This window comes from Gorilla gorilla, chromosome 11 (genome assembly GCF_029281585.2).
Source record: "Gorilla gorilla gorilla isolate KB3781 chromosome 11, NHGRI_mGorGor1-v2.1_pri, whole genome shotgun sequence".
In the NCBI taxonomy this organism is placed as follows: Eukaryota; Metazoa; Chordata; class Mammalia; order Primates; family Hominidae; genus Gorilla; species Gorilla gorilla.
The window spans coordinates 81404298-81430196 of record NC_073235.2 but is presented as its reverse complement, the minus strand read 5'-3'; the positions used below and the strand labels follow the sequence as shown (position 1 = coordinate 81430196).

General features: G+C 36.5%; 1 protein-coding gene and 1 long non-coding RNA gene across 5 annotated transcripts in view; one reads left to right on the top strand and one right to left on the bottom strand.

Annotated features, from left to right (window-relative positions):
- The window catches only part of CCDC141 (coiled-coil domain containing 141), a 219622-nt gene that overhangs the window by 93600 nt on the left and 100123 nt on the right, over positions 1-25899 (top strand). For 3 of the 4 annotated variants that reach the window (XM_019021976.4, XM_055380321.2, XM_055380319.2), the window contains exon 6: positions 7835-7951. The exons of the other annotated variant lie outside the window; for it this stretch is intronic. In XM_019021976.4, coding sequence (XP_018877521.3) covers positions 7835-7951 — 117 coding nt within the window. The remainder of the gene's footprint in view (positions 1-7834; positions 7952-25899) is intronic. 4 annotated transcript variants of the gene reach the window in all.
- On the bottom strand, positions 8612-24184 carry LOC129532124 (uncharacterized). Its single transcript, XR_008677750.1, has 3 exons — positions 24077-24184; positions 23003-23140; positions 8612-8773 (listed from the first exon to the last, which is right to left on the bottom strand). It is a non-coding gene; the product is annotated as an uncharacterized lncRNA (long non-coding RNA).

The following is a 25899-nucleotide window of genomic DNA, read 5'->3' as shown; positions in this document are numbered from 1 at the left end:
ATGGGAATAATAATAGTATCTACCTATAGATTTATTGTAAAAACAAAAAATATTATATATTTTAAAATGCTTTGAGCACAGCTTGGCATATTGTAAGTGCTCAATGATTTTCAAATGTTCACCATATCACTACATACTTTGATGGTCACTTTCTGAGCTTTACTGGATAATCACTAGCATACAAAATCAGACACACTGGCCATATCCCACACCAATTCCATAAACCACTAGATAGTCTTAACTTTCTAAAATGTTCTGATATGAACAGGGCATAAATGCCATTTTGTGGCTTTATATCCAGTCTAGTTTACTCAAAAGATCAGTTTTAGCTGCAAGATAGAGTTAAAAACCAATCTTCCCCTCCTTAACTTTCTCCGCCCTTTAGCTATTTCTTTAGATCACTTATACTTATTATAGTTGATTACATTTTCATTAAATTAGGCCATTCCTGTATACTGTTCAATTGAACTGATGGCTTAACAACATTTTGGTTATTAATTAAGCCCCCAAGTCGGTTGGTAAGGGGGATGGGGACACACACTGTGACCATATTCACTCTCAGAAGTGATGAGTGTGCCTCCTTTGGAAGGCTCTGCGGTTGCTTCTAACCCTCACGCACATTGTATGACAGAATTAGCTGTTGCCACCTGAGCTATCTGCTAAGCCCTGGGGCTGCCTGTGGGTCTCCTTTTACCTCTCTAAGCTCTTTTCCTTCCGTACCCCTGGTGTTGCCCCTGGTGATCATTGGCTTTTCTTTTCTCCTGCCACCATCCCAAACTAGCCAGGGAGTAGAAATCATTTTCTCCTCTTCCCTCATTCTCACGATCCAATCCCCAAAGACAACTCAAAAGGATGAATTAATTTTAAAGAATGTTGTAGGGAGACTGTTAAGCAAACAATCAATGGCATGCTTTAAAAAGATTAAGACATCTTTTAAAATTTACCAGTTATTTATTTTGTCAATATGACAGTTTCTGATTCATTGTTTTTCCCAACAACCAGAGGTTCAGGCCAAAACTTTGGTAGGAAATCCATTAAGCTGCCTGACCTAGGAACTGGAAAGGTAAAATGAAAATGTCAAACTTTGGTCCCACTCCTAAGTAGTTCTGTACTGCCTGTCGGTCTGTCTCTCACTCTCTTTATCTCACACACACAGTGAATATAATTGGCTGAAGATCTCTTAGGATGGAACTTTAAGTTATATTGGGAAAACCATGCCTTCGATATCTTTGTCAGGGATACACATTGCCAAGACACTGGATGGGGCTCTGTTTCCTCTCCTGAAAAACAATGTCTTTCCACTGCTGGGGAAGTTATTTTCAATGAGTCGGAGATAATGCTAGAAATAAAATTTAGGCCCAGAGACATCTACTGTACTGATTTTGTCCATTGGACTAAATAACTTTCCATCCATTAAGTGGTTGGAAGAAAGAACCTACCTAAACACAAATAATTGTTGTGGGCAGTGTTAAGAAGGGAAGTCCTTAGTGCCATTTTTTCATGAAATATAGACGTGAGAAGAGAAATTATATGCTAATACAAGTCAGAATAGTTAAATACATAAAATTATTATTCTAGACAGGAAAAAGGATTGTATGTAAAGCTGTTCATAAAGTAACAAGTTTGCCTTAAAATAACATATTTTAGCTTTCCTACTGCCCATCAACAGAGAATATCGGGATTTGGTACTGGAATTTATTGAGGAGATACTGATACCTTCCAGTTGATTTCAGTAATTCACAAAGGGCTCCCAAATTCAACAGAAGAAAATTGTGAGCATTGTCCTCCTGGAATCTCTAAGTCCAAATAATAACAGGCCAATAACTAGATCAGTCCCAGAATACGTCTAAAAATGGAAACCCGATCCACATTTTTGGCAGTAATTGTTTTTTCCTGCTCTCCTCCCAAGTCTGCAGGTACAAACATCAGCAACACAGCTTTAGCATCTCTTCTAATGTGCATTAGAATCACCTAGTGGACCAAATGGATATTTCAAATCTGGTCATCGCTAGTTAAGTCCAGAGCTCATTTGACTGTATTGTCTAATACAAAATAAAGGCAACTGGTTCCCCTACTGTAAAAAAAGAAAAAAAAAACCCAAAGCCCTATGGAAACATGCCTTCAAAATCAAAGCAGGCATTAGAACTGTCACCTGTGACCATCAACTACAATTGAAAACATTTCTGTATATGTGTGTGTTTTTGGTAATTGCCAGAGAGACTGTCAAAAAGTCTTGGGTTAAAGAAGATAAATAACTGATGCCTTTTTCCTTTATCAGTTTTTTGTACTTAATAGAACCTGGATATTCAGCAAGTTCTGCACATGGAAAAGAAAATGAAAGTAATTTGATGAGATTTTCATCTCCCTTAAGCATTTCTGTTAAGGTCGTTTGAATTGCTTATTGCTAGCTCACCTCCTCCAGCATATTTTAAATAAAGATAAAAGAGATCTGATTTCAGATTGTAGAACAAATTGCAGAAAAATAAACTGCAGTGGCTTATGGCATTCTGATGTGTTGCTTTGGGCTGCAGCAGAAGTTCACCTTCTTGCCGCCTGAGTTGTTTATCCTTGGCCATCAGAGAGCATTTTCTACCGCTTGCATGACCCATCTTTCAGTCCTGTCTTTGGCACATGTCATTTGGGAACTGAAATTCTCAGCCTGCTCTTGCTGTCACCACTGCCCACAGCTGGCTTCTTGCTCTCAGAGACTCCTCCTGACAGGCCTGACCCACACATCCATTCTCCTCTCTAATGAACTATTTTCACGGAGCCCCTGATTGTATACGGGACCTATTTCTGTGTTAAAATTGGATTCTATAACCATAGCTTTGCATTTTGGTTTTTATTTTAAGAACATTCATAAATATAGCCTAATGAGAACCATTTCTCTTCTCCAGAATCCTTTATTTCTGCAGATGTATATAATGAGCAGGAAAAATACTGCATAGTATGAATTCTGACACTGGCATTTCTGTCCCTACCTACAAGAATTTCCTCTTATTGGTTGTGTGAAATTAGGCAAGTTATTGAACTGTCTATTGAACTGTTACCTCATCTGTTGAAAAGGCAAATATCTCTGTCATAGGAGGGGTGCAAAGGTTGGTTGAAATTATGTTGTAACCTGCCTAAATTCATACCTAATACTTCTGTTGGAAGGAAGGCTAGTTAACTTCTTTTACCTTCTTCATTCTTATCTACCAGCAGGGGTCCAAAGTGGGACTTCCAACAAGAAAAAAAAAAAAAAAAAAGGAGTCCTTCTTTGCCAAAGACTAAACACCGTCCCACTCTTCCAACCTTCCTACTCTTTTTGGTACATCCCTGTATCAACTTTCCGCATGCATCTTCAGTGATGAACAAGACATGCAAAGAAATGCATGTCTTACCTAATCAAAGAAAACAAATGTGGGAAGGAGCCCCTTTGTTACTTCTGCTTTCCCGAAAACTATCATCCTTTACTCAGCCAATGAATGTAGCCAATGTCTTAGTCCATTTTGCATTGCTACAAAGGAACACCTGAAACTGGATAATTTATGAAGATGAAAGGGTTATTTGGCCCATGATTCTGCTGGCTGAAAGATTGGGCATCTGTTGAAAGCTTCAGGCTGCTTTCACCCATGGCGGAAGGTGAAGGGGAGCTTCCATGTGCAGAGAACACATGGCAAGAGAGGAGGCAAGAGAACATGTGGAGACACTAGGCTCTTTTTAACAACCAGGTCTGCTGGGAACTAATAAAGGGAGAACTCACCCACAGCCCCCACCAAGGGAGGGCATTAATCTATTCATGAGGGGTCCGCTCCTGTGATCCAAATACCTTCCATTAGATGCCATCTCCAACACTGGGGATCAAATTTCAGCATAGGGTTTAGAGGGGACACACATGAAAACTGTAGCAGCCAACATCCCCACTTAGATGTTCATAAATGCTACCAACTGATATCTCACACTGCTCTTCTCCTGACTCCACTTTTTAAAATACCTTTAATTAAAGCTCAGTCCTTAAGTCTACATTTAACAAATATAGTCCAAATATATTTTAATTGGAGAACCATCCAATAATAATATAATGCAACCTACTGATGTGATTTTAAATTTTCTAGTAGCCACATTTTAAAAGTAAAAAATTAAAAAGTAAAAAGCCACATAAAAGGATGAAAAGCAATAATATTTTTAAATTAACCCAACATATCTAAAATGTTATTTCAATAGGTAATCAATACTAACTTTTTTTTTTTTATTGAGATAGGGTCTCACTCCTGTTGCCCAAGCTGGAGTGCAGTGGCATGATCTTGGCTCATTGCAGCCTCAACTTTGCAGGTTCAGGTGATCTTCCTCCCTTAGCCTCTCTGAGTAGCTGGGACTACAGGTGTGTGCTACCACACCCCACTAATTTTTTGTATTTTTTAGTAGAGATGGTTTTGCCATGTTGCCCAGGCTGGTCTCAAACTCTTGAGGTCAAGCAATCCACCTGCCTCAGCTTCCCAAACTGCTCGGTTTACAGGCATGAACCACCATACTCATACTCATACTCATACTAACATTCTTAATGAGATATTTTCATTATACTTTGTGCTAAATCTGTGAAATCTGCTGTGTGCTTTACACGTGGAGCATGTCTCAATTAGGACTAGTCACTTTCCAAGTACAAGATAGCTATGTATGATGAGAGGCTACCGTATTGAACAGTGCAGGTTTCCCTGCCACCCCACTTTAACTTTCAAGGCAGCTCTTTGTTTTCATTGAACATTCCTGATTGTTTCCTCTCTGCATCTTTGCTGACTTTCCTTTTTCTGCATCTCTTTTCACTCTGTGATAGATGTCATCCCATCACTACACACACACACCACACAAACATCTGCCTCACTCCTCTGCTGAGTTCTATCTCCTCTGGGCATCAAGTACCTAGAATGCCCTATCAAATTAATGGGATGACCATGAACACATTGCTCAGATGAAACTGGAAGATAGAAACTGGGAAGAAAGGAAAAATATTCTAATTAACCCCTTTAATCCATCATTGCCCAGAACCAATTTCCAGTGCATACTTCGAATACTTTTTGTTTTCCTTCCTTTGTACATCTCCTCAGCTTGTGGCTCATGTTTTCATAGTTTTGCAGGGACCATGTTCTACATAAATGTCCTGGTGCATCATTTACTGTACTTACCACTCAGGCTTCTGGACAGCAGCTGACATAATTTAAAAGCTTATAAAAAGTGCACTTAGAATATCTATGCAGCTGTCTGCAGTAGCTACTCGCTGGGCACAATGACTGATTTACTGGGTGGCAGAATATTATGATTGACATGCTCCTGGTTATTTAGGGTGTCTTATTTTGTCATCAGAAGGACTCTGAGAGCCTATTTTGTGTGCATCCCACAGCATACATGGTAAATCTGATCGAAGAGTCTGCTCCTGTGTATGAATACCTCATAATGAGTTGTAACACCCTCATGATGATCTACTTACTTCTGAGTTTTATGCCAACTTGTTTTTATGTTTCTTTCCAGGGTGCATCTGGTAGTAAAAATTTGTAGATCTAGAGAGTCAGCATGATTTAACAGGCGGGAACGTGAACAGTATACACTGAACATTATTGTATGTCTTTAACTACATTCTCCTAAAAGGAATAGTATTGTTTTACAGGAATAGTATCTTTTGGGAGTTGAAATAGTATATGCCAAATCTAGAAGATGAGGTCAGTAGATACCGTTTAAAAATCAAAACAACTCACTCTTTCCCAGCTTTCATCACTGCTGGCATGTGTTAGATGACAAGTCTTTGACTCACAAAGTTTAATAAGATTATCTGAGGTTCCAGGCTTCTCACCTGTTTTTAGAGATTAGAGAACACCTGTTTGTACCCATTTTTCATCCACTCTGATTCTATATTAACTGTCCCTATTAAAGCATTCTTGAGATGTCAAGTCCCTCCCACTTTAGCTAAGAATAAATAAAACTCACTTTTGTTTAATAAGATAAATTATCTCTGGAAGTTAGTTGTATTCGTGATCCACTTTACTTTGAGGAAACCCTTAAATCATTGCTCTAGTTGTGTTTTTATGGGGGCTCACTGAATTTTTGGGAGAAAATTATTTTGTTTTACAAAATAAAATAATAAATTTTATAGCTGTTGATAAAATATTCTCTGTGTGTTTTCATAGGCACATTGTACATATCATCTAGCTCTAATTGGATACCAGAAAAACACTGTCTTCAAATAATTGTAAATACGTAAGCACAATACTTGTGTATCGTGGGGACTAACTAGATAACATGTATTTTGTGCATAGATTACCAGATATTCAGAAGAAAATGAGATATATGTCACATGAAAACTGCTATAAGGTCACCAGTATTATTTTCTTGGCACTAATCATGGGCTAAAATGCTGGTTAACAAAGACATTTCCAATTAGCAGAAAGCTGGAGAAATGCTTCCATCCTGTATTTTAAATGCCCATTCCATGCTGAGAAATACTAAGAGTTGGTGTAGACCTTTTGATCGCATAGTCAGCTTTGTGATATCAGCCCTATAAATGGTGTGTCCTATTCTAGGTGAGCCCTTAACTCTGATGTATGTGTGTGTGTGTGTGTGTGTGCACACACGTGTCATGTGCATTTATTGTGTGGAACTTCTGATCTAATCTAGAGTTCTCCTTGGCTACCTGTTGTACACATTTCTCCATGTTATAGGATTTCAGAGAAATCCTGAGACTGCTTCAGGCAAGACAACCTAGGCTGGGGAAAGACATAGTATCAGGCTTGGGATTTATATGCCCATTATTTTGAATGGGCTGCCAGTGTTCATTTTTCAGATTTGAAGTCATTCCCGCTGATGGCAGGGCTGTAAGACTTTAAATAACTCAAGCATGGCAGCAGGGCACAATGGAAAGAGCATGGATTTGAAATCCTGCAGACTGGAGGACAAATTCTGTCTCTGCTACTTACTATGTGGCTGTGGATAAGCTGCCTCTTCAAAACTCAGTTACCGCATCTCTAAAATGATGATATCATGACTGTTATAAAGTTGTTGAGAGAAATAGAGATGATGCCCAAAAAGCAACTAGCTTGTAGTAGTCTCTTAAGAATCAGTCATTATGATGTGATCATAAGGACAATGCTATACAGGATTCAAGTGTAAAAATCTAAGTCTCCTTGAATTGAGATAAGGAATCTGCATCCAGGGCCCCCATGTCAAGTGTTGGCATCATTTAGAAAGGTACAGATTATTTCAAGTCCTGTGCTATTTGTAGTTTCAGCACTGTATATGGCATGTATTATAAATCAAGTCAATGTAAATGTGAGTCATGCCCTTACCACTTATAATGTCATTGGGTTTTAATAACCTCTCTATTTTCTGGATACAGATTTCCAGCACTTGTAGCAAACTAAATATTTCTGCATAGTCTATTTTATGGCAGAAAATATAATTCTACCTATGCTGTTTAATATCTTCATATGGGTTTACATAACTATACTTAGATTCATATTCATTTCCAGGAAAGAAGATATATTTTAAATGAATTCATGATTTTTGGACTGCTTGGGAATCTATTTTGATTCTTTGTTAGGAGATTTTCATTTTATTCATGCCATGTAATCTACTGAACTGATTAGTCATTTTCATACTTTTTGGGATTTTTTCTCTTTTATGCATGTAGAGGTTAAATGAAGAAAAAATTCTAAACTTGTTCATATTATTTTAATACATGAGATAGTTTATATAAAAAGAAATTAAAGTAGCTTAAGTTTTGAAAGGTTGAGGGACTATTTCTGAATTTTTACTCACTTATTCTGATCATTTGAATTTTGATCTTTCTTTGTTGCCTTTTACCTAGGTTACTTGTTGGTTTCAGAAAACTATAAGAGATTTACAGGAACAAAGTCTAGGTTCATCACTTTCAGACAATGAGGATCTAATTCATAAGCACGAGGAACTGATAATAAAAGCAAAGGTAAGAGATATATTAGACACATTAAAAATAATTGAAAAATGCATTAACTTTTCTTGAATATACTTCTGTGGGTAATTTAGAGGAGAACTGAGAACTGTCTTTGATTAATCTACTATTCATGTAAAAAAAATATCCCAATAACATCAGCAAATACCACTGTGCATTGACAGGGCTTCCAGAATAATGATAAACAAATTAACAGCTTCTACAGCAATAACTATATTTTTCTGAATAGTTACTATGTGCCAGGCACTATAGTATGTATATGAGATCCATTATCTAAATTATCATAAAACCCCTAAGGGGGAGGTATTATTTTCTCCATTTTATGCATCAAAACAAATAAAACACAAAGGCTTGGAAATGCCAAGTCACTTGACCAGTGTAATATATCTTGTCAGTGGCAGATTTGAAATTCAGTTCTAGGTTTTGTCTAATACAAAGGCCCGAGCTCTTAAACATTATACATTTTAGCTTTCTAAAAAATTTTTTTTCTACACTGAGATATCACTATGAGTCATCACTTTTATGACTTCCAGATATAATTTGATTGCTGTTCCAATTTACATGTCTTTTGCTCTTTAACTTGCTTCAGATTTCTCAGTTTTACAAGAAGTAATGGCTACCAGCCAGGCAGCCACTTGTAGGTATATAGAATGCATTAAAATGCAAGCATGAAGTGCTGAAAGCAAGATGAGTAAAGCACCGGTGTTTTGGTTGACCTTCTCTCCATTGTGTCTTGTTATTTGAAAATCAGTGCATTTACACATCTGGGGGTCTATAAATACTTTCCAAAATTCTTTACAGAGGCTCCATATTGATCTGCAAGAAAACAGAAGTCCGTCATAGTAGATGGGATGGGAACAGTGAATAATCACTATCAAGATTTAGAGAACTTTGTATATTAATATTTTAGATAATGATAGTTGTAGGTAGAGCTAAGTCATAAAGCTCTAGAAAACAATGGGCCAACACTACTAGACAATAGTTGAATACAGGCTAGACAAGTCAAATATTCACATGTCTGGGAGGTTAGGAGTAGGCAGGATGAGGATGGAGGCAGTAGATTGCATTTATTTAGACTTAAATCTTTTCATGGGGATCATGACACATTTGTTTCAGTTTCTTGCTTCTGTTTGAACACTCCAGTGTCTTGTAGGCATTCAAAGTCTTTGGTTTGAATATTTGATTGATAAAAGGTGCACTTACAGAAGACTGTTGACAAATAATGACTGATTATTTTTTAATTTCTTAAAATTTTTCAGCATTTGGTTTATCTGTTTAGGAGGTTAACTTTTTTCATTGAATTATATGGCAATTTATTCTGTTTGTATCAAACTCAAGTTTTATCAGTGAAAATTCTATCGAAGGCCCCAAATACCAAGCACAAGAGATCACCAGAATTGCATAGGATGCTACTTCCTTTAATACCAAAAAAAGCAGTATGTAGTGTACACAAAATTTAGACATCCCTTGGGGTTATATTCATGATAAATGTAGAGTTATGGTTTCCTCTAGCCCTGAAGACAGTCTAGAGTAGAATATTTGTTAATGTTTGACCTTAGTAGGGCACAGTTTTTCTCATAGTTTATAGCTCATATTTCAACCTCTGATGTCCATAAACAAAAAAGCATATAGATATTCTTTCCATCAATATTATTAAGTTGCAGGTATAAGGGATGTAAAAGATAATTTTTAAAAGACTATTTTTAGAGCAGTTTTAAGTTCACAGCAAAATTGAGAGGAAGGTATAAAGATTTCCCATATACACCCTGCCCCTACACATTCGTAGCCTCCCCCATAATCAACATCCCCATCAGAGTGGCGCATTTGTAACAATTAATGGACCTGCATTGACACATCATTATTACCCAAAGTTCATAGCTTATATTAGGGTTCACTCTTGGTGTTGTACATTCTATGGGTTTGGACAAATGTATGATGATATGTATTGAATGATTGAACATCATTGAATTATACAGATTATTCTTGCTGCCCTAAAACTCCTCTGTGCTCTGCCTGTTCATTCCTTTCCACACCCCCAACTCCTGACAACCACTGATCTTTTTACTGTCTTCATAGTTTTGCCTTTTCCAGAATGTCATGTAGTTAGAATCGTACAGTATGTAGGCTTTCAGATTGGTGTTTTTCACTTAGTAATATGTATTTAAGTTTCTCTATATCTTTTCATGGCTTGATAGCTCATTCGTGTTTAGAAATAAATAATATTCTAGACAAGCCTGCATGACATAGGGAGATTCCATCTCTACAAAACATTTAAACGATTAGCCAGGTGTGTTGCGTGCTACTCAGCTACTCAGGAGGCTGAGGTGGGAGGATCGTTTGAGCCTGGGAGGTTCCAGACAAGTATATGCACTTCCTTTAGGGTCCTGAACTACTCTGCATCTTGTGCAGAAGCTGAGTATTGCCCCATGTACTCAAGTAGTTTTCAAGCCAAACTGTTTTTGAAAAGTGAGGCATAGAAACCTATTTCTCTACAGCATCCCTGAGAATAAATTTCTTTTCTTTTCCCTTTTTTTTTTTTTTTTTGAGATGGGGTCTCTCTCTGTCACTCAGGCTGGAGCACAGTGGTGCAGTCATACTCACCGCAGCCTCGAAATCCTGGGCTCAAGTGATTCTCCCACCTCAGCCTCCCGAGCAACTGGGACTGCAGCTGCACACCCCCATACCTGGCAAATTTTGTTTTTATTTATTTATTTTTTTTGTAGAGACGGGGTCTTGCTATGTTTCTCAGGCTGGTCATGAACTCCTGGCCTCAAGTGATCCTCCCACCTCAGCCTTCTAAAGTGCTGGGATTACAGGCATGAACTCTCATACTTGGCAAATTTATTTTCTAAAGGGGGAGGTTCGTTTATTTATTGGGATTTCTTTTTTTATTTATTTATGTGAAGCATTCTTTCCAATGTAAGATTTTCCTTCCAAACTATGGGTTGAGCTATAGAGCCATCAATCTTAAATCCATCTTTAATTACAAATTACAAAAATGTTGACTAATTATTTAGACTGATTCAGTCAAATGAAGATGAATGCTCACATATAACTTATAGATACAAAAAGGTTCTAAAGATACTTGCCATGAATTTCGGACACTAGAGAATTCACTGGCAAGATAACTGGTTATTAAGACTTCAGGAGTCTCCGAATCATATGGGTTTAGAGAGACCCCCATCAGTGTATATGCACAAGGTGGAGTGGTGCTTTATTCTGGGGTGATCCAGGACAGCTTTCTGGAAGGATGGGGTTTGAACAGATGGATGGAATATGAGTTGTTGGTTAGGAGGGGGTGGTCAAACCAGAATATGGCAGAATAAGGCAAACAGCAATCAGACCAGGCTGTCTATGATGAGAGTTAAAGTCCTCATAATGTGTAAGCCAGAGAAGAGAGGCTAAGGAGAGTTGTCTTAGAGGCAATAGACTTATCCACAGCCATTCTGTAGGAAAGAAATAATAATTCATGGTCATGACAGAAAAATAGACTTCCACAGGTTGGGAAATAGAAGAGATTCCTGAAGCAATGAGAGGTAGGCCTAGATGACCTCAAAACTTTCTTTAATTTTCAAATCCTGTAAAGGAGATAGGATGTACATTTCAGTATCAATTATGCTTGTTATATTGAAAGAAAGATGAGTGTAGAAAACACCTTTCCAGAGCTGGTTGAAAGGAATAAGTCTGGGCGGGGGAAGTAGTAGTATTTGTTTAAAGTAGACGGTATCTTACCTTGGTATTCCCAGCACATTGGACAGTGCCTGATATGAAAAGGACATTTGATTAATGTCTGTGTAGTAAGTCTTTTACGTTGTGAAGAAGAAGCATCCTTTTAGTTTTTTTTGTGATTCCCTTGTGACTTTAGATAATCACTTAACCTCCTTTTATCTATCTATCCACCCAATATCTTTAAAAACATTTTTTTAGCCCTCAGAGTAGAGTTACACTTCCCTTTTGGTTTACCTTATTGTCTTCCCCTTTATTCTCTCTATCCCTCACATTCTCATTCTCACAGGGACCTACTCTAATGGGCTCAACATATGTCTTTAGACATAGTCCTATTTCTAAAATACAGAGTTACGTGTTTCAATTTGCATAAATAGAATGAAGCTGTAGATCTCATATTGTTTTTTGCCATAACACTGTTTGCATCTAGTTTATACAGTTCTTTGTGTTCTTCAGTATGCTAATTTCTAGTTGCAATGTAAATTTGGAAAGTTGTATTACGTAGATGATGTTCTACTTCTATCCTTCCTAACTTACCACTGCCTCCCCCCATTTCTTTATTCTCTCCTTATCTCTGATCTTATAGAGCACTCATTCTTTCTTCTGCTGTACTCCTTCTGCCATTCAGCCCTCCTGCCAAGTTCTTCACTTCAGCTATTACATTTTTCATGCCCAGTTGCTGACATTGATTCTTCTTCATAAATGGTTTTCTGTTTTACCTATCTAATGTATTTCCTCATATCTTAAGATATACTTTTTAACATATTAAATTTTTGGTCTGTCCAGTGCATTAATTCTGCTGCTTCTGTATTTCAGTGTTGCTTGTGGTCAACAGATGTTGTTTATCCCTGTGAGTTAATGTTCCATTGGGATATCAGTAACTTTGGTATAGTGGGGATATGAAAGCCAGTGCTCTAATTTACCCCTTGTGGGTGAGTTGGGGAGATACCCCTAAGTGCAGTTGACTTCTTTTGCTACAATTAGGATTCAACCATTCCCATTTGTCCCCCAACACCCCCCCTCCACCACACACACAAAAGAGTATACCCCTTGGACGACCTCCCAGTGATTAGATTCTGGACCTTGCTTTTATCTATGACCTATTTCTCTGGGTGGTGTTCTACCCACCTCACATGGTGGAGAGTTGGTGTGGACACATGAAGAAACAAATCAGGTTGCCTACCTCTCTAATATCAACTATCCATCTGATTAGATTTCCATGGGATCCTGTTTTTTCTCTCTTACTGGTACTGGACTGAGGGTACTATTTTCTGTCCAAAAAAGGTAGAAAGTGAGCAATGACCAGGGAGGTAAGGAGAGAAAGCATCACACCTAAAAAGTTCTCCCCTGGCATATCTCCTGTCTATGGCATCCAACTTTATTGTATGTAGACAGCCATGTGCCCTGAGACTCAACCACCTTTTGTCTCCCACAGAAAAGTTCTGTGATCTATAAAACCTTACTTTTCACTTTACAGAAAGAACCAGCTATATAATTTGTGAGGCCCAGTGCAAAATAAAATTATGGAAGGTTTTCTTAAAATATTATTGAGAATTTCAGTATGGGGACAGCATGGGCCCCTTTTAAACATAAGGCTCTGTGTGATTGCACAGGTCAGTTGACCATGAAGCCAGTCCTATATACAGGGTTAGGATTTCTGGAAAGACCTAGCAGCCTTTGCTGGATACACATTTTCCTTAGCCACTTTATTAGCCTCTTCTCACTTGAATTAGCAGGCTTTCTAAAACAAACCGAACCAAAAGAAAAAAAACCAAGCAGATTAGATTAGAGAAAAGGGAATTATAATGACCAAATGTTTATAGTTCTATATTCTTTGTCTTCCCTTACTCCAGAACAGAATATGTTCTGGGAGCAATGCAATATCTAGAAGTTGACTATAATGCTATACTTGGTTGCATCTACATGGAGAAAAACAGGTTTAAACCCCTGCTATGTCATTCACTACATAATGAATGACATACCTTGGATACATTACATCCCTGCGAGCCCCACTTTCCTCACTTGTAAGATACAGCCTTGAAAATTCAATTAGAAAATGTTTGTGACAATAATAGTGGGAGACTTCAAAACTCTACTAACAGTATTAGACAGATAATCAAGGCAGAAAATTAACAAAGATATTTAATATCTGAACTCAACATTGGACCAAATGGATATATTAGACATCTACAGAACCTTTTATCCCAAAACAACAGAATGTACATTATTCTCATCACCACATGGCACATACTCTAAAATTGACCACATAATTGGACATAAAACAATCCTCAGCAAATGGAAAAGAACTGAAATCATACCAAACACACTCTCAGACCACAGCACAATGAAAATAGAGTCAAGACAAGGAGAATCACTTAAGACCATGCAATTACATGAAAATTAAACAACATGCTCCTGAGTGACTTTTGGGTAAATAGGGAAATTAAAGCAAAAATCAAAAAGTTCTTTGGAACTAATGAGAACAAAGATACAACATACTAGAATCTCTGGGACACAGCTAAGGCAGTGTTAAGAGGGAAATTCATAGAACTAAATGCCCAACATTTAGTGTTCTCCCCTAAATGTCTTTCTAACATCAAAAAGTTAGAATGATCTCAAACTAACAACCTATCATTGCAACAGAAAGAATTAGAGAAGCAAGAACAAATCAACCCTAAAGCTAGCAAAAGACAAGAAGTAACCCAAATCAGAGCTAAACTGAAAGAAATGAAGACATGAAAAAACATTCAAAAGATCAATGAACCCAGAAGTTGGTTTCTTGAAAAACTTAATAAGGTAGATTGGCTGCTAGCTAGAGTAATAAAGGAGAAAAGAGAGAAGATCCAAATAAACATCATTAGAAATAATGAAGGGAATGTTACCACTGACCCCATAGAAATAAAAATAACCATCAGAAACTACAATGAACATCTCTATACAGACCTAAAAGAGATGGATAAATTCTAGACACATATACCTCCCAAGACTGAATCATGAAGAAATTGATTCTCAGAACAGACCAATAACGAGCTCCAAAATTGAACAAATAATAAATAGCCTATCAACAAAAAAAATGCCTAAGACCAGATGGATTCATAGCCAAATTTCACCAGAGGTACAAGGAAGAGCTGGAACCATTCCTAAAAAAACTATTCCCAAAAATTGAGGAGGAGGGACTCCTCCCCAACTCATTCTATGAGACCAAAACCTGGCAGAGACACAACAAAAAATGAAAACCAGGCCAATATCCTTGATGAATGTTGATGCAGAAGTCCTCAACAAAACACTTACAAAACCAAATTGAACAGCACATCAAAAAGCTACTCCACCACGATCAAGTAGGCTCCATCCCTGGGATGCAAGGTTGGTTCAACATATGCAAATCAATAAATGTGATTCATCACATAAACAGAACTAAAGACAAAAACTACATGATTTTCTCAATAGATGTGGAAGAGGCTTTCAATAAAATTAAGCACTCCTTCATTTTAAAAATCTTCAATAAACTAGATATTGAAGGAACTACCTCCAAATAATAAGAGCCATCTATGACAAACCCACAGCCAACATTATACTGAATGGGCAAATGCTGGAAGCCTTTCCCTTGAAAACTGGCATAAGACAAGGATGCCCTCTTTCACCACTCTTATTCAACATAGTATTGGAAATCCTAGCCAGCACAATCAGGCAAGAGAAAGAAATAAAGTGCATCCAAATAGGAAGAGAGGAAGTCAAACTCTCTCTTTTTGCAGATGACATGATTCTATATCTAGAAAACCCCATAGTCTCAGTCAAAAGTTCCTTCAGCTGATAACTTCAGCAAAGTTTCAGGATACAAAATCAATGTACAGAAATAATTAGCATTCCTATACACCAACAACAGCCAAGCCAAGACACAAATCAGAAAGGCAATCCCATTCACAGTTGCTGCAAAAAAAATTAAATTCCTAGGAATACAGCTAACCAGGGAGGTGAAAGATCTCTACAATGAGAATTAGAGAACACTGCCCAAAGAATTCACAGAAGACACAAACAAATGGAAACACATTCCATACTCATGGATAGGAAGAATGAATATCATTAAAATGGCCATGCTGCACAAAGCAATTTACAGATTCAATGCTATTCTTGTCAAAATACCAATGACATTCTTCACAGACCTAGAAAAACCTATTTTAAAATTCATATAAGATCAAAAAGAGCCCAAATAGCCAAGGCAATCCTAAACAAAAAGAACAAAGCTGGAGGCATTATGTTACCAAAGTTCAAACTATACTACAGGGCTACAGTAACCAAAACAGCATGGTACTAGTACAAAAACAAGCACATAGACCAATGAAACAGAATAGGGAATCCGGAAATAAGACCGCAAACCTATGACCACCTGATCTTCAAAAAAGCTGACAAAAACAAGTGATAGGGTAAAGACTCCCTATTCAATAAATGCTGGAATAATTGACTAGCCATATGCAGAAGATTAAAGGTGAACCCTTCCTCACACCATATGCAAAAATCAACTCAAGATGGGTTGATTAAGGACTTAAATGTAAAACCCAAAACTATAAAAACCCTGGAAGATGACTTAGGCAATATCATCCTAGACATAGAAATAGGCAAAGAGTTCATGACAAACACACCAAAAACAATTGCAACAAAGCAAAAATTGACAAGTGGGATCTCATTAAACTAAAGAGCTTCTGCACAGCAAAAGAAACTATCAACAGAGTAAACAGACAGCCTACAGAATGGGAGAAAATATTTATAAACTATGCATCTGACAAAGGTCTAATAGCCAGCATATATAAGGAACTTAAACAAATGTACAAGAGAAAAACAAACAACTCCATTAAAAAGTGGATAAAGGACATGAACAGACACTTCTCAAAAGAAGACATACATGTAGCCCACAAACATGAAAAAAAAGCTCAATATCACTGATTATTAGAGAAATACAAATAAAAACCACAATGAGATACCATCTCACACCAGTCTGAATGGTAAAGTCAAAAAATAACAGATGTTGGTGAAGTTGCAGAGCAAAGGGAACACTTATACACCATTGATAGGAGTGTGTAAATCACAGTATGAAGACTCCTTAAAGCTAAAAGCAGAACTACCATTCAACCCAGCAATCCCATTACTGGGCATATACCCAGAGGAATATAAATCATTCTACCATAAAGACACATGCATGTGAATGTCCATTGTAGCACTATTCACAACAGGGAAGACATAAAATGATCCTAAATGCCCATCAATGACAGATTGAATAAAGAAAATGTGGTACATATACACCATGGAATACTATGCAGCCATAAAAAAGAATGAGATCATGTCTTTTGCAGGAACATAGATGGAGCTGGAGGCTATTATCCTTAGCAAACTAATGCATGAACAGAAAACAAAATACTGCATGTTTTCACATATAAGTGAGAGTCAAATCATGAGCACTTATGAACACAAAGAAGAAAACAATCGACACTGGGGTCTTCTTGAGGGTGGAGGATGGGGGAAGGAAGAGGAGCAGAAAAGATAACTATTGGGGACTGGGCTTAATACCTGGGTGATGAAATAATCTGTACAACAAACCCCATGACAGGAGTTTACCTATGTAACAAACCTTCACTGTATCCCTGAACATAAAAGTTAAAAAAAAGAAAATGTTTGTGAAAGCATCCACATTTTAGTAGCGACTCCAAAAATATTGTTTTGTTTCCTTTCCCATCCATAGTGTAAACTTCCAAATAGTTTTTATTTGTGGTTTTTCAACAATCTAATTTCTTGTTCATGGAAAAGAAATTCAATTTTATATGTCCTTAAATAGTAAGCAGCATATTACATTTTGGACTTTTGTTTGGGTGTGGATATGAGGCACAGAATAGGAAATGTTCCTTTCAAAGAGGATTTAACATAGAAATAAGGCATCAAGCTGAGGATTCATTAGTGAAGCTCCTATAAATAATCTGGTAACACAGAGAAAGCAGGTGTTCTCTGCTACCCACAACTAAATTCAACAGCAGGAAGCTGGTGTATATGGCTTGTTAGTCTACTCAGTAAGTTCTTTCTAAGTAAACTTTGAAAATGCCTCTATCATTTCTTACTGGAATACATTCAGAACAAGAAACACAGCAACTTTCATAGCTCTTAATAAATGTGATACTTTATTCAGGATGTGTTGAAATAAATGAACTAAAGGATTTTTAAATACAACCTTTGACTCTGGGTAATTGTTTTAATTATACTTTCTTTACCGAATATGAAAATTCTTTTTTCTTTTGCATATATAAGAGACAATGAAATAGCAGACATGGATGATTATAAACCATCCTTTGGTTTAAAACCTTAAATACTCTTAAATTGTATTATAAATCAACTTGATGCCCCAAAGCTTGAATTCAACCTTTGAAACTCAGAATTTGTTGTAGGAGGTATTAAAATACTATGCAAACAAATACTTGCTAATTATTTTTTTTTGAGAAGGCATAATCACTCCTTCTCTTACACATCAGAAATAATGTTCATATAGTAGAACTCCCTTCAGGAACCAATCTGTACTTCTATAGCTTCAACCCGTGGTTAAGTTCAGGCCATCTGTACCATGGTTGGTACAGATGGGGTTGTGTTGGTGCCGTGGGGGAATGTGTGGATTAGTGTTTCTCAACTCTGGCTGCACACTGGAGTCACCTGGGGGGTGTTGAAAAAAATACTGATGTCTGCATCTCATTCCTAGAGATTCTATGTAGGTTTTGGTGGGCATCCAGCTTTAAAAAAAATGTCAATCTTAAAATGTTGGCGTTTCTGTTAAAAAAGAAATCTAGATTTCCTGTTTCTTTAAAAAAAACTAGAAGATTTGGCATTATCAGACTCATCTTCCCACATAGACATAGTGACTCCTGGCTGGAGCCCAGTAACACCTGTTTCTTTTAGAAAAGGTATGCACACATCAGTCTGCCACAGTCCTTAGTTTGCCACTATTCCTCATGACATACCCCCCCTCTTACCCTTGCTTCACTCATTCACATTATGTGCCTGGCTGCTGTAAACATTTGGATTTGAGACCAGATGGGCAATGAAATATCATCCAAGCAAAGTATAGCTTCAACTGATTTGCATTTTAGGAGATTACCTTGGAAACAATGTGAATGACAGTAATGGGAGGGAGACAGAAGACAGAAAATCACTTAAACTACTGCGGTTTGAATGGGAGTGACTTTAGGAAAGGCATGATCTCTTTCGAGATGGAGGTTATTAATCTCCATCTTTAAGGCTTAAAGGAAACTTATAGCCTTGTTATTCAAGGTGTGACTCCCATAGAACAACAGCAGCATCAGAGAGTTGTTAGAGATTAAGAATCTCAAATCCACCCATCACACTTATTGAATGAGACTGTGTTTTAACAAATTCCCCAAGAGGATTTGTATTCATGCTAAAATTTAAGAGGCACCAACTTAGACATTTTGCCCATGTGTTTCATGTATGTACATGTCCCTCTTAATTTTTATAGATGACTTCTTATATTGTTGTCTTATATTATGACATATGTTGTTCATGAAGTTCTTGATTAATAATAATTTTTAAAGTTATGGGAGAGAAGCAAAACTGAAAATTGTGTATAGAAACATCATCTTAAATGTTTTAATATAGCAGCATTCACGTATCTCAGCTTCAAGATTAAAACCATCTTCCACAATTCATCATCTAATCCGATTTTCCAAGTCATTGAAAATATTTTCTAGTTGTTACTGAGTGATTTCATAAATTGGATTTGTGATCTTGGCCCCAAGTTCCTTCAAATAATATTATTTGGAGATCTTCAGAAAATACCAATGCTTAGGTCCTACAGAAACTATAGTCAAAGGAAACAGCTCAGTTTAAAGTTAAAAAATATTTATAAATATAGGATAAGGAAGTAAAGCAGAATCTCCCACAAGCTTATTTAATTAATTTAAATGCATAATTATCATCAGTAGAGCCAATGCAAGAAAGTCTCTTTCAAAATATGTTTATTGTTTTATTTTTCTGATTACACAGTACCTTCTCATTTTAGAAAAAATAGAAATGACATAAAACTAAACAAAAGAAAATTAAAATCACACCATATGTGGGTGTATATGGAAATAGGAAAGAAATATAAAACATTTACATATGAGTGTTCCAAAATTGTGTATTGTGTGCACATATACACTATATGTGTGTATGTATACACAAAAAATTGTATGTGTTGTTTTTCAATGTGATTTGTTTCCAATTAACATTATATCATAAGCATTTCCTCATTTTAACACATATTTTAAATGTGTTTTCTAAGGATTACATGTTACCAAACCGTGTAGATATACATTATTTGAAGTGGCAACATATAGCATCTTAGACTACTTAGCAGAGAGTGAATGGGACACTCCCAGGCAGTATACAGCATGGCAGCCCTCAGGCAAGGGAATTGGAGTTAAATTTGAGCATCTCTGCTTACTTCTGATATAATCTTGGGCAAATTTCTTATGTATTTGGGCCTAGGTTCCAGTCCCTTTTTGTGAAAGGGGTAACAATTGTACCTAATTTACAGAGTTTGTTGTGAAGATTAAACGTGGTTGTATATAACAGTTTTGTGTGCATGTGTGTGTGTTTTTTTTTTTTTTTTTTTTTTTTTGAGACTGCGTCTCACTCTGTCACCTAGGCTGGAGTGCAGTGGCACAATCATGGCTTATTCAGGCTCTGCCTCCTAGGTTCAAGCAATTCTCTTGCCTCAGCCTCTTGAGTAGCTGGGATTACAAGCATGCGCAACCATGCCCCAGCTAATTTTTAGTAGAGACGGGGTTTCATCATGTTGGCCAGGCTGGTCTCGAACTCCTCACCTCAAGTGACCTGCCCTCCTCAGCCTCCCAAAGTGCAGGGATTACAGGCGTGAGTCACCACATCTGGCCATATATAACAGTTCTTAGCACAATGCCTCACACAACAGAAACACAACATAATATGGGCTTTAAGAAAATAATGGTAAAGTAAATATTATATAAAATTTATCATTAGTGACATTTAGTAAATTCACAGTATTGTGTAACTATCATGGCTACCTAGTTCAGAATATTTTCATAACTCCAAAAAGAAACACCATACTCATTAAGCAGTCAATCTTCATTCCTCTCTCCCCTCGGCCCCTGACAACCACTAATCTGCTTTCTGTGTCCATGTATTTACCTATTCTGGAAATACCATTAAATAAAATAATATTTAATGGCTTTTTGTGTCTGAATTCTTTCACTTTGCATGTTTTTCAGGTCTATCCATGTTGCAGCATGTATTAAAACTTCCTTTTTATGGCTGAATAATATTCCATTGTATGGATATACCACCTTTCATTGATCCATTCCTCAGTTGATAGGCATTTGGGTTGTTTTCACCTTTTTCAAGTGTTAATAGTGCTGCTATGAACATTCATGTATATGGTTTTTTTTTTGAATACCTCTTTTCAATTCTTTTGGGTAATACCTAGGAGTAGAATTGCTAGACCATGTGGTATTTCTGTACTTAACTTACGAGAAGTTACTATGCTATTTTTCCATAGCAGCTGCTCTGTTTTATATTTCTACCAGAAAGGTAGAAGATTCCAATTTGTCTACATCCTCTTCAGCACTTGTTATTTTTCATTTTGTTTGATTTTTATAGTCGTCATAGTCTGCATGAAGTGCTAGTTCATTGTGATTCTTACTTGCATTTCCCTAATAACTAATGATGTTGCAGATCTTTTCATTTACTGGCTGACCATTTGTATATCTTCCGTGAAAAAATGTCTATTCAAGCCCTTTGACCAAAATGTTCTTTGATAAGTAAAAGTTTTAATTTTGATAAAGTTTAATTTATCTTAAATTTTTTGCTGTTTTTGGTGTCATATCTAAGAAACCATCATCAAATCCAAAATTATGAAAATTTATCCCTTATGTTTTCTTCTAAGAATTTGATAGCTTTAGTGTATATATTTAGATCTTTGTTCCATTTTGAGTTAAATTTTGTGTATGATGTGAGGTAAGGGTCTAACTTCATTAGTTTGCATGTGGATATTCAATTGTCCCTGCACAATTTGTTGGAAAAAAATATTCTTTCTCTGTTGAAGGACTTTGGCACACTCACTAAAAATTAATTGACCACAGATGTGTGGGTTTATTTCTGGACTCTTCTATTCTTTAAATCTATATGTCTATCTTCATGCCAGTTTGACACACTGCTTTGATTACTGTAGGATTGTAGTAAGTTTTAAAATCTGGAAGTATAAGTTCTCTAATTTTCTTCTTATTTATCAAGATTGTTTTGGCTATTCAGGGTCCTTTCCAATTCCACATTAATATTAGGATCAGCATTTCCATTTCTTCAAAAAAAGGCCAGTGAGATTCTTATAGGGATTGCACTGTATCCCTACAATACTTTGGGGAGTATTGCCATCTTAACAACATTAAGTTCTCCAATTCATGATCATGTGATATCTTGCCATTTATTTAGGTTTTTCATTTTTTAACAATGTTTTATAATTTTCCTTGTATAAGTTTTCCATCTCCTTGATTAAATTTATTCCTAGGTATTTTACTTTTTTGATGCTACCATGAATGAAATCATTTTCTTAATTTCCTTTTCAGGTTGTTCAATGCTGTTCTATAGAAACACAAGTGATTTTTTTTAGCGTTGATTTTATACTCTCCAACTTTACTGATTTAATTTATTTGCTTTAATTTTTAAAAATTATTCCTTAGGGTTTTCTGCATGTACGATCATATCATCTGCAAGTTTCCCTTTCTATATTCTTTGTTCATTTGTGTTTTTGCTCATCTGTCTAGTTGTAAAAAGCTGCTACTTCAGTGTATTCTAGACCAGAGCTTCTCAAACTGTAGTGTACTCATGAATTACCCATATATTTTAAAAGGCAGATTCTGATTCATCAGCTTTAGAGTGGGGCCTTAGTATCTACATTACTAACTATCTCCAGGGTAATGATGCTGCTGGTCTCGGGGCTCCCTTTTGGATAACAAAGGTTATGAGGGAAATAATTGCACAATGAAAGAGAGTATAAGTGATAGAGTCAGAATACTGGGTCATTGTTAAAACTCAGAAGATATAAGTCAAAATAAATCTTTGAGTCTCTTAAGGTGTGGACATGTTTGCCCAAGCTTACAACTTAATTTTTTTGTTGTTGTTTGTATTTAGTCCTAGATACATTCTCAGGTAATTGAAGATCAAAAGACAAGTATTTAAATGTTCTGATTGTTTATTTTCAAAAATAAGAATATTTCCTCAGAAGTAGCACTTATATTTAGTAAAAAAGGAGCTACTTACATGTCTTATGGGTAGTTAAAGAGGTATGTAGCAATATCCAGAGTTTGTATAATCATAGTGTCCAGGATATCCACATATTTTCCAAGTGTTTCACAGGCATTGTTGAACAATTTTCTTCTCATTGCTGCACTTATTAACCTGTATAAAAAAGCAGACTCTTCTGCTATTTGAACTTTCATTACCTCCCCAAATTCCTTCACCAAAGGTATGTGAAAAAATTGTAAAATCACTATAAAATATATTGCTTCAGTAAATCAGCTCACATATCTGATGATTACAAAGAAAATCAATAAAATGAAAGAGTCTGTTTTATAATGTTTCATCTAATTTAAAAAATAAAGTGGGGTCTGAATCTGAAATGTCTCAAGGCAGAAATTAAATGAGTTCTCCAAAGAGTAAGACACCTGCATCAGAGCATTTCAATTCCCCTGTCTTCATTTTAGTGAATAATTTGTTTTACTTGTCTGATTCTTTAATGAACTTTCCAGTTAAAAGCAGATGTCATTTTTCACAGAACATAAATTAGAAATCATTTTATTACTAACAGGCAAAATATATACAAATAGTATTGAATTTGCCAGCAAGCATTGGGAATGTCCACATAATGATGGGATTTTCATATTGGTAACCCTATTCTAGCCTTAATTTGCAGCTCAATTTAAAGCTTAGTGAACCCTGTGTTTTAATTTCCAAGGGGAAAGTTGAATTTAGAAAGTCCCTCCGAAATGTTTATGCCCATCTAAGAAAGGGCTGAGTTAAGAAAGCAAATAAAGAACATTGTGCTCTATGATCTATGATCATGAGGTTTAAAACTACCTGCTGTTATTTTGCTTACAGAATCTTTACCAGCTCGTTAAGTTTAAATGCTTAGAAAAGTATTTTTAGTTTTGACTTTAACAAAAATTCCTCATATATCTTTTTTTTTCCTGGCATTTGTCAGCCCTTAAATAAAATGTCCCAGAAAGCATCGCTTTTTACAGTTAATACTATTATATTGCATGGTATTTTGCTATCATGATAATAATAGTGAAATTGAATCCACTTTAAGTGAACACCTGAGAGGACTTCTTATACCTTAACACAGTCAATCTGTGAACCGCCTACAACCTTCCTATGCTAATTTAGCCATTTAGTGACTTATTTAATGCCCTAGCCTTCGCTTTCCTTGACTTTCTTTACTCCAAAGGCCTATTTTCAGCTAGCTTCAGCTTCCCACTCCTGTGGCCACCACACTTTGTTTTATGACATCACCCAAAACTGCTCTCATCACAACCTCCCTGCCTTCTGTCTTTTCCTGGCCTCTGTCCTTGTGCCACTCAGCGTGGACCACCAGGACTGTTGTGAGTAAACTCAGTCACCCGGTTTCTCTGTTTCTTCCTAATTCTAAAACAATTAGCGTAATTATTCTGATTGGTCTATTTAAAATGTAATTTATCTGTTACCAGTTAGCCTTACAAATCCCTTTATTTATCATCTGTTAATTCCCTGCTCCATTCCCCATAACAACTAGTCCAAAACCTTCGTGCTCTTTTAAAATTCTCAACCACTAGGGAGCCAGGCTTTAACTAACCTCAAAGTCGCCTAGTCACACAGAGTGAAATTGCTTGTTCTTTTCTTCGGTGCCCAGACTTTTTGTCTCTTCCTTGCTTCTCTCTTTTACTTCTCTTTCCCCTCATTTCTGGGAGAAATGGATCCTATTCTAGATCTCACTGGTTCTATCTCCTATTCACTTTATATCTCTTTTCATTCTTAATAACTCATTTTTCTGTCACCCTTCACTCCCCACCCCACCTTCACTCCCCACCCCACCTCCACTCCTTTTTTGCCTGGATAACTCCCACAGCTTGTTTGAGGTCTCAGCTCAGATATTGCTTCCTATAGGAAACTCTTATTAATTCTCCAGACACCATTAGCTCCATTGCTCTATGATCCAGAATCGTCCTCCACATTCTCTTGATAACACCGACCCCCTTGCTTCAGTGCTCTGGCTCGAGCTGTCTCTCCTGCTTGGAACATGGCGGGTCATCCTTGCCCTCTCCCCAGGCCCACCTCTACGCTCACCAGCTGAAATCCCTGCGCGTATTTAAGACCCAATAAGACGGCTTCTCAGATACCCCAAAGCAGAAACTGATTTCACTTTCTGCTACACACTCGTTTTGTTTCCTGTTTGAGCTTGTGTTCATAAAAGGTGCTGAATAATGCTTTTTAGATGGTTCCACATTCAGTGTAGGAGAGTTATGGAATGCCCATCCCAGTATCATTTGCAGCTGGTTCACAGATTATTGAGTATAGAATGAGAGTCCTGTGCATATACTTAGTGGTGAGCTGAAAACCAGAGCCTACAAAAAGATGAGTTGAAAAAATTCTAGCTTTCAGTGAATTTTGTTAGAAGGCAAGTGATTTCTTCCATACCATTAGAGGTAAGGATTTTTCCTATAATAGAGTACATAGCTATTATAAATATAGTTAAAAAAATTTTACAAGGAAGGTAAAAATAACCACATGGGCATATAGACAATTTTGGGAAAGAAAAACCTGATCATATTTTTTACCTTTTCTTAGCTTTTTTCTTTAAAGTGACACATAATAATTGTACATATTTATGGGGTACATAGTGATGTTTCAATGCATATAACATATGTATGTATATCAGATTGGGCTAATTACCAAATCCATCATCTCAAACATTTATGATTTCTCTGTGTTGGGAACATCCAATATCCTTTCTTCTAGCTATTTGAAAATATATATTATGGTCATCCTACAGTGTTATAGAACATTAGAACTTGTTCTTTATATCCAGCTGTACTTTTGGATCCTTTTCCCTTTTAAATTACTGGCACCTTTGTTGAGACAATGATGTGAATGAAGAAAGTAGGAAGAAATGCGTCAGTTTC